Source organism: Podarcis liolepis (assembly GCF_965112155.1).
Source record: "Podarcis liolepis genome assembly, chromosome: 2".
Classification (NCBI taxonomy): domain Eukaryota; kingdom Metazoa; phylum Chordata; class Lepidosauria; order Squamata; family Lacertidae; genus Podarcis; species Podarcis liolepis.
The window spans coordinates 118,738,041-118,752,624 of NC_139555.1; the positions used below are offsets into that span (position 1 = coordinate 118,738,041).

Genomic DNA, 14,584 nt, shown 5'->3' on the forward strand with positions numbered 1-14,584 from the left:
AATAACAAAATGCCTAAAAATAACAAGAGCAAATAATAATAATAATAATAATAATAATGTACACAAACCAATAAACCCCCTCCTCCACATTGCTGGGGGTTGGACTAGATGACCCTCAGGGTCCCTTCCAACTCGACGATTCTACGATTCTCCAGTTGATGCTATTGTCGCCACTTTGAAAAGACCAAACTTTTTTACGTGCCATCGGGGAGTTTCTTCATCCCTGCAGCAGGAAACTCAGAGGTGCAAGAACATTGCTCTGGTGGCCACGGGTAGCCTTGCTCATGAATTTGCCCAGCCCTTTTTTAAAGTCTTCCGAATCTGTTGGCCAACAACACTCCTGTGGGAGGGAGTTCCACAGTTCAAAGCTTCCACTGTGTGAGGAATGACTTGCATTCAGCTGTCCTGAACCTTTCATTCATCCTCGCTGAGAAACCCTGCTAGTTATAGATTATGATGACAGAGGTCCTTCTCCTCCTAGGAGACCCAATGGGGGCCTAGCCAATTAAACTGAATTACAGCTCATCACTTGTATAAAATACAGTGGTACCTTGGGTTACAGACACATCAGGTTACACACTCCGCTAACCCAGAAATAGTACCTCGGGTTAAGAACTTTGCTTCAGGATGAGAACAGAAATTGGGCGGCGGCAGAGGGAGTCCCCAAGTGGTACCTCAGGTTAAGAACAGTTTCAGGTCAAGAACAGACCTCCAGAACAAATTAAGTTCTTAACTTGAGGTACCACTGTATTGGGGGGGGGTAAGCCCTGCCCTGCATAATTGATCACATGACACAGCACACACACACCCCATTTGAATGGCAATGCCCATTAACTTGGGGGGGGGGCACAAGCCTCTCAAATATTTTATTGGGGGCTCCCAAAGGGACTTTGGCACCTAGAAGTTGGCTTCTATGCAGCACATCAACCCTTAGTGTGGAGCATGGGTAGGCAAACTAAGGCCCGGGGGCCGGATCCGGCCCAATTGCCTTCTAAATCTGGCCCACGGACGGTCTGGGAATCAGCATGTTTTTACATGAGTAGAATGTGTCCTTTTATTTAAAATGCATCTGGGTTATTTGTGGGGCATAGGAATTTGTTCATTTTCCCCCCTTCAAAATATAGTCCGGCCCCCCACAAGGTCTGAGGGACAGTAGACCGGCCCCCTGCTGAAAGAGTTTGCTGACCCCTGGTGGAGGGTCTATGAGGAGAATTTTTTCACGCACCAAGTGTCCCTCACACATGGAAAGGGTTAAAATAGCAAATGTGCCATTCCTAGAGAGGTGTGCATGTGAGAAATCACATGGATATGACATTAAAAAAAAAAAAAGAACATCTGCTTTTCCAGTTCCTCCACCTCCTTTCCTTAATTATTTCCTCTTTTACTTACAGGAAACAGAAGCCGGCTGTCTTGAGACTTTCTCCTGGCCGAAGATCCAAGGTGAAGCTGTCTGGTGAGAGGACAAGAGGAAAGTTGGGGTGGTGCCCCCTAGAAAAGCTGCCCTGTCCCCACATTCTGACCCTTGGTGCATCTACCCCAGTGCTGTCGACACTGGCCGGCAGCAGCTCCCCAGGGTATCAGGTGTGTTTCTTACCTGGGCATGCCGAGGGGACATTGTGCATGAAAAGCAGATGCTCTGAGAGACAGCAGCCCTCTGCTGAAATAGGAACATTCACCCAAAGAATTCGGGAAACACTGTTTTGTCAGGGAGCTGCTAAATGCTGTCAAGTGACATTTTCTATTTCAATAATAATAATAATAATAATAATAATAATAATAATAATAATTTATTATTTATACCCCGCCCATCTGGCTGGGCTTCCCCAGCCACTCTGGGCAGCTTCCAAAAAAAAATATTAAAATACTCTGATACATCAAACATTAAAAGCTTCTCTAAACAGGGCTGCCTTCAGATGTCTTCTAAAAGTCTGGTAGTTGTTGTTCTCTTTGACATCTGGTGGGAGGGCGTTCCACCTGGCGGGCGCCACTACCGAGAAGGCCCTCTGCCTGGTTCCCTGTAACTTGGCTTCTTGCAGTGAGGGAACCGCCAGAAGGCCCTCGGTGCTGGACCTCAGTGTTCGGGCAGAACGATGGAGGTGGAGACGCTCCTTCAGATATACTGGGCCGTGGCTGTTTAGGGCTTTAAAGGTCAGCACCAACACTTTGAATTGTGCTTGGAAACGTACTGGGAGCCAATGTAGGTCTTTCAAGACCGGTGTTATGTGGTCTCGGCGGCCACTCCCAGTCACCAGTCTAGCTGCCACATTCTGGATTAGTTGTAGTTTCCGAGTCACCTTCAAAGGTAGCCCCACGTAGAGCGCATTGCAGTAATCCAAGCGGGAGATAACCAGAGCGTGCACCACTCTGGCGAGACAGTCTGCGGGCAGATAGGGTCTCATCCTGCGTACCAGATGGAGCTGGTAAACAGCTGCCCTTGACACAAATTTGACCTCTACCTCCACGGACAGCTGTGAGTCCAAAGTGACTCCCAGGCTGCGCACCGCACCTGGTCCTTCAGGGGCACAGTTACCCCATTCAGGACCAGGGAATCCTCCACACCTGCCCGCCTCCTGTCCCCCCAAAACAGTAGTTCTGTCTTGTCAGAACCTCAATCTGTTAGCCGCCATCCATCCTCCAACCGCCTTCAGAGACTCACACAGGACCTTCACCGCCTTAACTGGTTCTGATTTAAAAGAGAGGTAGAGCTTTCAGAGCTACAATTCCCAATATTTTCCTGGCAAGAGGGATTGGTTTTTAAGCCACACTGGTCTCCTAACAACTCTTAGCACCCGCTGGCAGCCGAAATTGATGGAACATGTAGAAATGGCTTGTTTAGCTGGAAGAATAAGTGATCAGGAAGAAAGAACTTTGAAAAAATAATGGGGAATTGCGGAATGTTTGAAAAACTACTGTAAACCACTTTAATCGTTGGCAGGACTAGAATAAATTGAGCAATTGCATTTATAATGGAAGGGAAAGCCATGAAAGGAAAAGTAAGGATTAATTAGAATATGCAACAGTAAAGGAAAAATAAAATGAACCATAGAAGGGAGTGAAGGAAAGTTGAATATGCTTGTATGGTTTAAATTCTGTAATTTATGCAAATGTAAAATTGAAAATCATAAATAAACCTCTCACCACCCTTAGCAAACTAACTTCCCAGGGTTATTTGTGGGAAGCCATGACTGTTTAAAGTGGTATGATAACTGCTTTAAATAACCGTTCCTGTGGAAATCGGAAAGAGACCTGCCATCCTGGTAGTGCTGTTTCTCCAAGACTTTGTAGAGAATTGATTTGATTCCATGTCGGTCATTCATCCTATGATTTGATTTGATAGTGTCAAGGTTTTTAAACCTTTTAAAATTTTTATTATTATTTATTAAACTTCTATACTGCCCTTCATCCGTAGATCTCAGGACAGTTCACAACATGAAAATACAAGATAAAACCACAAAAAATGTAAGAAAGAGAGCAGCAAGAACCAAACTAATAAAACCCACCTTCCCCCCACCCCATCCCATCCCAGAAACACATTTAAAAGGGTGTAGGATGTTTCTGAAAATGCAAATAACAAATTAAGAAATAATAAGAATAAAAGGGTTTAGGTTGTTCTGTGATGTTTCCATGATTTTACTGGACTCTGCCACAAGAAAAATAAAATAAGAAAGAGCTGGGGGTTTTATATCTATTCTTCTAAATGAATTCTAAATAAATTCCAGTTCTGGGCACCACAATTCAAGAAGGACACTGACAAACTGGAACGTGTCCAGAGGAGGGCAACCAAAATGGTCAAAGGCCTGGAAACGATGCCTTATGAGGAACGGCTAAGGGAGCTGAGCATGTTTAGCCTGGAGAAGAGGTGGTTAAGGGGTGATATGATAGCCATGTTCAAATATATAAAAGGATGTCATATAGAGGAGGGAGAAAGGTTGTTTTCTGCTGCTCCAGAGAAGCGGACACGGAGCAATGGATCCAAACTACAAGAAAGAAGATTCCACCTAAACATTAGGAAGAACTTCCTGACAGTAAGAGCTGTTCGACAGTGGAATTTGCTGCCAAGGAGTGTGGTGGAGTCTCCTACTTTGGAGGTCTTTAAGCAGAGGCTTGACAACCATATGTCAGGAGTGCTCTGATGGTGTTTCCTGCTTGGCAGGGGGTTGGACTCGATGGCCCTTGTGGTCTCTTCCAACTCTATGATTCTATGAAATAAATAAAATATTTTGGACTGTGTTCTTTTCTCCTGCAGGCAGATTTGGTCTTTATTCTGGAGTTTTCACCGCATCTTTGGCAAGAAAACAATAGACGCCACCCCAGAAGACCTGGGCACCTATAACCGCTCCAACAGCTATAACTGCCCTTCTACGGAATCAGGTCACTGGTCCAGCGAGCTTAAGACTTTTTTATCTTCCGAGGTTCAGGAGGAAGATTCCCCATCCTTATCCTTGGGTGGTGGGCGATGGAAATGGCAGAGGGGTTTGTCATGGCATGGCCAGATTCCCAAGAAGAAGTCCCTTCTGGGCAGGAAGGACGGCCCAAGATCAAAACAGAGGCGACCGGCTTCTCAGAATTTGAGCCCAAGATGGGGGCGAAAGGGTCCGAAAGAGCCCCTCGCGTCTTCCAGGCGGGGAGCATTCAGGAATTGCTTTGCAAGGCGTCGGGGAGACAGTTGACACAGGTTCCAGGCGAAGGGCTCCTTCAGGAATGGGAGAGCCAGTGGCAAGAGTTCCTGGGGACCTTGGAGTCCCCCAACTTGAGGTGGGAGGCTGCCCAGATGCCAGAGGAGCCCACCCCCTGGGACGACGCCAAGGCCTTCCTGGCCTCCTTCGAGCAAGTGGCCAAAGCCTGCCGGTGGCCCCGGGAAGAGTGGGCGGCCAGGCTGCTGCCGGCCCTCAGCGGAGAAGCCGAGCGGGCCTTTTGGAGCCTGGAGGCTGGAGACAGAGAGGATTATGGGAAAGTGAAGGCGGCCATCTTGCGCGGGGACGCCCTCAGCAGGGAGAAGAACCGCCAGTGCTTCCGGCGCTTCTGCTACCGGGAAGCCGAGGGGCCGAGAGGGGCCTACAGCCGCCTCCAGGAGCTCTGCCGGCGGTGGCTGAAGGTGGAGAGGCACTCCAAAGAGCAGATCTTGGAGTTGTTGATCCTGGAGCAGTTCCTGGCCATCCTGCCAGCAGAGGTCCAGAGCCGGGTAAGGGATTGCAGCCCGGAGACCTGCTCCCAGGCGGTGACCCTGGCCGAGGATTTCCTGCTGAGGCAGCTGCAGGTGGAGGAACAGGAGCAGCAGGTGAGACGGGGTAGTGAACCCCCATTATAATTCTGTTAAATCTCAGGAATGGGGTGGGGAACGTACAGAAAAACCTGGACCATCTCGTCTAGCATCTTAAACTCACAGTGGATCCTTAGCAGGACCTGAGGTCAACTGCCGTCTCTGCACTTGCATTCCCCAACAATGGACGTTGTTGGTCTTGGCCAGGAAAGGTCTTCATCAATATCAATGTGACAGCCATTTTGTGTGATGCGACGCACAGCCAACGTAGCTGTTTTGTGTCATGCCGCCCTCCACAGGGGAGCCATTTTGTGACGGGCGGCCATTTTCTTGAAATTCCAATTGTGTCCTCTGGCCTAGAAAGGTTGGTGATTGCCTCTTGCCATATGAACCTACCCTGAGGTCATCTTCTGAGGCCCTCCTTCGTGTGCCACCTCCTCGAGAGGTCCAGATGGTGGCAACGTGAGAACAGGGCCTTCTCTGCAGTGGCTCCCCACATGTGGGATGTTCTCCCCAGGAAAGTTCACCTGTTGACTTTACTATACACCTTTAGGCGGCAGGCAAAAACATCCGTTTTTAACCAGGCCTTTGGTTGACCTGACTGACATCCTATACACTTTTAAAATGTGGCACTTTCTGGGGGGTTGTTATTGGGTTGTGGTTTAGATTTTGATTTTATATATTGTGATCTTTTTGTGAATCGCCCTGAGACCTCCAGATATAGGGCAGTATATAAATTCAATAAATAATAATATTATATTGACAACTTTCAGCGCAATTGGCGGGTGGCAAATCCGATTTAAGCTCACAGCGGCCACACTCTTGATTTTTCTTGCTGTATTTTGTGCCTGATTCAGGTGCCTACAGAGGCGAATGTGAATCCCCCCAAGGAAGAAGAGGTTCTGGAGCCCGAAGAGGTGCTGGGGCCCAGCTGGGAGATCAGTGATGCTAACCATGCTGGTTTTCTGTTGTGTAAGGCTGTCTTCTTCTTCTTTAGACCAGGGATGGAGAAATCTGTGTTATTAGATGACTCCAATTCCCACAGTGCCCATTTCTGCCTTCCTCCTCCAGCATGCTGGAAATTCAGATGTTCTTGCACGACTCCAATTCCCATAATGCTCCTTTCCATTCTTCTGGGACTTCTCCCATAATTCTGTTCTGGGGCTTCTCCTTACCCTCCAGATCAGATCTGAGGAAGGCACAGGGGGCACATGGGAGGAAGAAGAGGAGGGTTAGGGTTAGAGTAAGGGAAGGGAGGCGGGTGGCGCTGTGGGTTAAACCACAGAGCCTAGGACTTGCCGATCAGAAGGTCGGCAGTGATCAGAAGGTCGGCAGTTCGAATCCCCACGATGGGGTGAGCTCCCATTCCTCGGTCCCAGCTCCTGCCAACCTAGCAGTTCGAAAGCACATCAAAGTGCAAGTAGATAAATAGGTACCGCTCTGGCGGGAAGGTAAACGGAGTTTCCGTGCGCTGCGCTGGCTCGCCAGAAGCGGCTTAGTCATGCTGGCCACATGACCCGGAAGCTGTATGCCGGCTCCCTTGGCCAGTAAAGCGAGATGAGCGCAGCAACCCCAGAGTCATCTGCAACTTGACCTAATGGTCAGGGATCCCTTTACCTTTAAGGGTAAGGGTGGGAGCTAGACTAAGATGCCTTTGATGTCCAACTCTACAATTCCAGAGAATTATTAACCTGGTGATTAATCAATGCAATAAATAAAAATTAAAATAAACTGAAATAAATAAAAACAATACAATAACTATGTTCTGCATTGGCTGGGAGAGGAACTTGATGCCCCTTCGGATCTCAGCCACTTCTGCAATTCTAATTAAATAATGTGTCGCCGTTTTAAAAGTTGTGCCATGTTCTTTCTCCCTCTTTCCAGGCGAACCTACGCTAGATGAGCCCGTTTCTGGGGACGCAAAGTCCTGCCACCTCTTAGAAAGTTCCTTGCAGAGAGAACCCCAGGGGCTGCAGCTGCAAAGCACGGGGCGAGACATTCCCTCATCCAACAATCAGGAAGAAGTACCCAGATGTCCTAATGGGCTGGCGAGAGGGACAGAAGCAAGTCCAAAGAAAACAGCTGCCTGGGAGCTGCCAGGGACCCCGGAGACCGAGGCCACCGCCTCCCCAAATGGGAATAGCGTCAAACCGAAGCCGCCGCTGGGCCTCCGCCCTGGGCCAGGACCCTACAAATGCTCCGAGTGCGGGAAGAGCTTCTGCCGGCGCTCCTACCTGTCCCAGCACCACCTCATCCACACCGGCGAGAAGCCCTACAAATGCTCCTACTGCCAGAAGGCCTTCCGGGCGCGCTCTCACCTCACGAAGCACCGGCGCCTGCACACGGGCGAGAAGCCCTACAAGTGCGGGGACTGCGGCAAGGGCTTCCACCAGTCGTCCAACCTCCAGAAGCACCTGAAAATGCACGTGGGCGCCCCGATCTACCGGTGCCCCGATTGCGGGAAGAGCTTCGGCCAGCGCGCCAAGTTTTGCCAGCACCGCAAGGCGCATGCCGGCGGGAAGACCTACCGGTGCTCGCGGTGCGGGGAGAGCTTCGGCGAGCTCCCGCTCCTCCGCGTGCACCGGCGGAGCCACGCGGCGGAGCGGGCCTACCAGTGCCCCACTTGCGGGAAGGCCTTTGATCACCGGTCCAGCTTCCTGAAGCACAGGGTGACCCACACGGGGGAGAAGGCCCACAAGTGCCCCACCTGCGGGAAGGGCTTCAGCCAGTCCTCCAACCTTCACAAGCACCAGAAGATCCACACGGGGGAGAAGCCTCACAAATGCCTCACCTGCGGGAAGTCCTTCACCCAGAGCTCGCACCTCAACTTCCACCAGAACACCCACAAAGGGTTCAAGTCGTACAAATGCTTAGACTGCGGGGACAGCTTCACTGACAGGTCGCACCTTATGAAACATAAGTTGAGCCACGCCAGCACAAAAGCGGCAACGTCGGCCTGAAATCCCCCTTCATTTTATAAGGCGGGTAAATTACGTTTATTTTTTACATTTATATGGCGCTTAGGCCTTTGCACATTGACTGTTTCCCTCCGTTCCACAAATTCGTTAGGAAGACTTGGGCAATCCTCTCTCTCGTTTCTGCTCCCGCACTCAGCCCCACTCATCCGCAATATGTGGGGCAGATGATATTAATCTACCTTAACAACTATAACTTTATTATTTATACCCCGCCCATCTGATTATTTATACCCACTCTGAGTGGCTTCCAACACATATTTTAATGTATTTTTAATCTTTGTTGGAAGCTGCCCAGAGTGTCTGGGGAGACCCAGCCAGATGGGCGGGGTACAAATAATAAATTATTATTATTATTGTTATTATTATTATTATTATTATTAGAAATACAATAAAATGTCAAATGTTAGCAATAACAATCTGATCTGATACAAGAAGAATGAGAATAACTTTTCACATAACTTACATCAAATAAAGCCGTGTTGGTCTGCCATAGTCAAAAATTAAAAAATTTAAAAAATTCCTTCCAGTAGCACCTTAAAGACCCTTGGGTATAATGTCCAGGTTCTTGGGTATAATGTCCAGGTTCTTCTTTTAAGGTGCTACTGGAAGGAATTTTTTTATTATCAAATAAAGCAGTATTCTAAACAGTTAAATAGCAGCAAATAACTAAACTTTGCAGGAAGGTTATAAGCCTGGAAGCAGCACTGGGTGCTTGCAAAGTGCCTTTGGTGAGGGATTTTGGTGGAAAGACCAAAGTGGCTTGGAGGTTTAGAGGACCAAAAAAAAAAAAAGGATGTGAAAGGGAAAGAGGTGGAAACGAATTGAACTTCCTCGCATCATTTTAATAATAAGTTATGACCAGATGAAGCAGCATTGATTTCCCCCCACCCCGATGAAATTGTTGTTTGGATGACTTAACTGTGATTTAACTGTGAAATCTGATTCTTAAAAGATGAATTAGCAGTGAAGTTGTTGCTTTGCCGAGAAAAGCAAAAAGACTTTGCAGCACCTTTTGAGATTTACATATATCTTTTTAATAGCGGATGCTTTTATGCACCATTTCATCAGGTGCCTGCAGCATTATCTTAAGATACTTCCCCTTTCCATGGTTTAATCTTCCCCTCCCCACAAGAGCTGCAGCGTCCGTTAAATTAATTAAATAAGCAGATTAAATCAGTTTTAATATATGTTTGATCGAGCGCCCCTCCACCCCAAGATACTGTTGAACTAAAGCTCCCACCACCTCAACTCCAGTCACCCCCCAGCCAACACAGCCAGTGGTCTGGGATGATGGGACTTGGGAGTCCAGCAATATCTGGAAGGCACCAGATTGGGGGAGGCTGGTTTAAGGCCTTGTGGCGGGGAGTTCCGCAGATGGGGTGGCCAATTCCTTGTTGGACTCCGACTCCATCAGCCCTAACGAAGATCGCCAATGGCAAGGAATGATGGAGGCCCACCCCTGTTCTCGACTAATGAAATATCCTTAATGCTGTTTTTAAAAATAAAAAAGTTATTTGTTTTATTCTCTCTTGCCTATCTTTTCAACTTCCCTTTGAGACAAAATTACAGGTCTAAAAAGTGGTTTTGCACTGTCCATTTAAAGTACCACACTGCTTCTCCAAAGAGCTGTGGAAACTGTAGTTTGTTAAATGCGCAGTTCCCAGGATTAAAGTGTTGTGACACTGCTGTAAATGTACCGTGAGGATGGGGCCATAGTCAATCATTTCAGCCGAGTGAAAGTTACTGGTAATTGAGGACCGCTGTGGTCCTTTGACTAAAAGTGTCTGGTAGGCCTCATACAGCCATCAGACTAATGTTATGCAAATGGCAGAAAGTGAAAACTTACTGATCGAAGGCTTCAAATCCCATTCCTCACAGGTGGGGAACCTGTGGCCCTCCAGAAGTTAATGGACTCCAACTTCAACCATCCCTGACCATTGGGCAACGCTGTCTGTGGTTGCTAGGGGTCCAGCCACTGCTGGAGGCCCACAGGTTCCCTCCTCCGTCCGATACACCCTCTTCTCTTCAAGAAAGCCCTGTTAAAACTTTTCCGCAGAGGCATGTGGAGGGTATCTGAAATAGACTCGGAGTCGAGAGTGGATTTCATGCTCTTTATCCAGCTCAGAGTGGTGAGGAGGAATGGAAGTTCCCCCGGAATGTCTGCTTTATATACATTATTTACACAATGGGCCCCATGTGATTGGCTAATTCCGAGGTTCACCTGTAGGCCAATCAGGTTGCAGATTCACTTCACCTGGAGCTGGATTGGGTGGCTCCTGTGGACCAATCATACTGCTGCATTGTTCTAGGACCAATCAGACTGCTGCCTTTTGGATCCTATTCAACTCAGTACATAACACCATCCCTCCATTTTGTCTTTGAACCTCTGTTTTTTATCTTTCCATGAATGGTACGCTTTAAAGTAGGGTTGGAATCCCCCCCCTTTTTGGTGGATTGTTTTATCTTTTTGTGAACCGTTTTGAGTTTTTGTTTTTAACAGTCAAGCGGTGCATACATTTTATGAAAACAAACAAATGGTGTTTATTCTTTCGGAGAGCTGTCCAGCTCCCTCGGTGGAGAAAGACGTCCTTAGATTAGGGCACAAGCAAGAATGACCTAGGTAAAGGGTAAAGGGGACCCCTGACCATTAGGTCCAGTCGTGGCCAACTCTGGGGTTGCGGTGCTCATCTCGCTTTATTGGGAGCCGGTGTCCAGCTTCCGGGTCATGTGGCCAGCATGACTAAGCCGCTTCTGGCGAATCAGAGCAGCACACGGAAACACCGTTTACCTTCCCGCCAGAGCGGGAGACTGTTGAAGCCTTTCAATGTATGGTGACTTGTGCAACGAAATTCGCCCTCCCACTCCTCCCCACCCTCCTCCGTAAGAGGATCGGAGTGGTGGGTGGGGAATCCAGTGCCCATTGAGACTGATGGGGTCGAAGGCAGGGAGGGCAGAAAAGGAGGCGGAGCCACTGGCAGATCCAGCTAATTCCAGTTCGGAAGCTGCCGTACACAAATAGTCCATCTAGTTCAAGATTGTGTACACTGGCTGGCAGCAGCAGCTTTTAGGCCTTTCCGTGAAGGTACCAAGGATTCAACCCGGCGCCTTTTGGGTGCAGATGCTCCACCAACTGAATTGTAGAGTTGGAAGGGATCCCCGAGGGTCATCTAGTCCAACCCCAGTTTCTCCCAGTGCGGGACTCAAACCCAGGACCTCCAAATTTACAGTCTCATGCTCTGCCAACTGAGCTAGGCCTCTTCCGTCCCCATCCTCTGACAGGCAGTGCCCCTCTCTAGACTGATTGTAAGTCGGGAAGTGGGCAGGAAGGAGCTGGATGAGCCAGCCTTTACTGGGTGGCGAGGAGCAGAGGAGAATAAGGGGATTTAGGTGCTCCAGCCAACTTCCACCTGTGAGATGTATTTTTTATTTTATCTACTAAATTTGTATTGAGAGTGGCAGCTGCCTCGCATGTAGTAGAAGGAAGCAGGAGATCTGCACCATTTTCGACCGATGGCTCTCAAATCCCATGAAAAATAATTTTATTAGGAATGGATAATGCTCACAGCGCTCTGTTTGCTTTAAACACACACACACACCCAGTTACAGATAGGTAGCCGTGTTGGTCTGCCATAGTCAAAACAAACAAACAAACAAACAAAAACAAAACTGCAATAGGTCTTACAGGAAAAAGCAAGGGGTGAGAAGGTGAAAAATGGCTTTGTCATGTATAATGAGATAAGAATCCAATGTCTTTGTTCAGACCAGGTCTCTCCATGGTTTTAAGTTTGGTAATGAGTTGCAATTCAGCAGCTTCTCTTTCCAGTCTATTTCTGAAATTCCTTTGTAGTAAAACAGCTACTTTGAGATCTTGTATAGAATGTCCTGGGAGATTGAAGTGTTCTCCTACTGGTTTCTCTGTCTTGTGATTCTTGATGTCAGATTTATGTCCGTTTATTCTTTGGCGTAAGGTTTTTCCTGTAAGACCTATTGCAGTCGTTAAGAGTCGTCAACAGGCTCATCACAGCTATCTGACAATCACCCATTCCCACCACCCTTCTGAGTAATACCCCTCCCCACCTTCTCACTATATAGAAGGATCTGGCAACTTCTGTTTCAGTGTATCTGAAGAAGTGTGCATGCACACGAAAGCTCATACCAAGAACTAACGTAGTTGGTCTTTAAGGTGCTACTGGAAGGAATTTTTTTGTTTTGACACACAAACCCAGTCCCCTTGCTGCTAGGAACTTGCAGTATGAATTTCAGGGATGAGCTTCACTTTGTTTCAGGAAGGGATAAGGACAGCAGCTGCACACACGTCCTGCTTTCATAGCACACGGCTTCCCCACAAAAAATCCTGGGAGTTGTAGTTTGCAGAGCTACAATTCCCAGCACCCTTAACAAACTACAAAGCCTAGGATAAGCGGGGGGGGGGGAGATAGAGAAGGATATGCTTTAAATGTATGTTGCATACGCGAGGAAAATAAGAGTTTTGAGAAGTGGGGAGAGATGGAGTCAGAGAGATTGGTCATCCCCTGGTTGCTAGAGCGGGGGGGGGGGGGAATATCCTTCTTGGTGGCTCATGCAACCCACTATTCTGAATAATGTTTTTTATAGGGTAGGGGGCAGTGGGGATGGGTTTGAGACTTTTAGATGTTTTGCGTTTGTGATGGCTTCTGCAATAAAAACTGAATCAATAGTAACAAATTAATTGCAGATGACACCAAACTGGGAGGGGTGGCTAACACCCCAGAGGACAGGATCACCCTTCAAAACGACCTTGACAGATTAGAGAACTGGGCAAAAACAAACAAGATGAATTTTAACAGGGAGAAAGGTAAAGTATTGCACTTGGGCAAAAAAAATGAGAGGCACAAATACAAGATGGGGGACACCTGGCTTGAGAGCAGTACATGTGAAAAGGATCTAGGAGTCTTGGTTGACCACAAACTTGACATGAGCCAACAGTGTGACGCGGCAGCTAAAAAAGCCAATGCAATTCTGGGCTGCATCAATAGGAGTATAGCATCTAGATCAAGGGAAGTAGTAGTGCCACTGTATTCTGCTCTGGTCAGACCTCACCTGGAGTACTCTGTCCAGTTCTGGGCACCACAGTTCAAGAAGGACACTGACAAACTGGAACGTGTCCAGAGGAGGGCAACCAAAATGGTCCAAGGCCTGGAAACGATGCCTTATGAGGAACGGTTAAGGGAGCTGGGCATGTTTAGCCTGGAGAAGAGGAGGCTAAGGGGTGATATGATAGCCATGTTCAAATATATAAAAGGATGTCACACAGAGGAGGGAGAAAGGTTGTTTTCTGCTGCTCCAGAGAAGCGGACACGGAGCAATGGATCCAAACTACAAGAAAGAAGATTCCACCTAAACATTAGGAAGAACTTCCTGACAGTAAGAGCTGTTTGACAGTGGAATTTGCTGCCAAGGAGTGTGGTGGAGTCTCCTCTTTTGGAGGTCTTTAAGCAGAGGCTTGACAACCATATGTCAGGAGTGCTCTGATGGTGTTTCCTGCTTGGCAGGGGGTTGGACTCGATGGCCCTTGTGGTCTCTTCCAACTCTATGATTCTATGATTCCAAAGGGAGGCTCCAGCTTCAAACTGCTGGACTAAAATTTATCAGGAAGTCTCGTTTTATTCATTTGCAAATTAAGAGAGACAATGGTTGCTTGCAGCTGTTAACCAAGAAAGCAAAGACCAGGGTGATTGCATTATCACCATTTACCAACACTGAATGGGCACTTGGGTTTGTTCTGCATAGGGTTCAACTTTTATCTGAATTGTCTCAGGAGACTTACGCATTTCCTTGCAATCTGTCTGCACCTTTCAGAACTTATTTCCCTCTGCAGGCCACTTAGTGATGCAATTACAAATTTGCTGCAATGTAGTCCTATGCGTATTTTACTCAGAAGTAAATCCCCAAGGTGTCACAAAACACAGCTTTGCGAAAAGAGAATAGTATGGTCTGTAAAATCTGAGCATTGTTAACTAGAATGTTGCGAACCTACAAAGACAGGATAAGCGAACCGGATTGGAGTAAATATGATTTAAAATTATGATTATTGATTTATATGGATCAAGAAAGGAAGATTAATTGTATTTGATTAATTGGGAAAATACGTCAGGTAAATGTCTAAACAGGAACTGCACATGCAGACGATAGAAACAGGAATGGATGGTAAAGTAATTTTTAAATTGGTGTTAAATTCTAATTAAATTGTTAATTTAAAATTTGGAAAACTAATAAAAATTGGTTAAAAAAAGAGAAGTAAATCCATAAGAAGTATTTTTTATATGTTTGCAGCACTATCTGTTGACGCTGCCTGTTAAAAGTTGCC

General features: G+C 47.2%; 1 protein-coding gene across 2 annotated transcripts; it reads left to right on the forward strand.

The window, feature by feature from the left end:
- Positions 1 to 845: 845 nt before the first annotated feature.
- LOC310701321 (uncharacterized protein) lies at positions 846 to 9,032 on the forward strand. Of its 2 annotated transcripts, none has more exons than XM_083492043.1 (5): positions 846 to 1,472; positions 4,251 to 5,278; positions 6,118 to 6,232; positions 7,145 to 8,714; positions 8,872 to 9,032. In XM_083492043.1, exons 2-4 carry the CDS (start codon positions 4,457 to 4,459, stop codon positions 8,218 to 8,220), a joined length of 2,013 nt encoding a protein of 670 aa, XP_083348169.1. In that variant the 5' UTR covers positions 846 to 1,472; positions 4,251 to 4,456; the 3' UTR covers positions 8,221 to 8,714; positions 8,872 to 9,032. The 2 variants fall into 2 exon arrangements, with proteins under 2 accessions (XP_083348169.1, XP_083348168.1); XM_083492042.1 differs by having other exon boundaries at positions 846 to 1,440; positions 4,247 to 5,278.
- The last annotated feature ends 5,552 nt before the right edge of the window (positions 9,033 to 14,584 follow it).

Coding starts and splice junctions, on each gene's coding strand:
- LOC310701321 (XM_083492043.1), top strand. CDS start 4,457: ATGGAAATGGCAGAGGGGTTTGTCATGGCATGGCCAGATTCCCAAGAA. Junction 5,279..6,117: donor TGGAGGAACAGGAGCAGCAG/GTGAGACGGGGT, acceptor TGCCTGATTCAG/GTGCCTACAGAGGCGAATGT. Junction 6,233..7,144: donor CCATGCTGGTTTTCTGTTGT/GTAAGGCTGTCT, acceptor CCCTCTTTCCAG/GCGAACCTACGCTAGATGAG.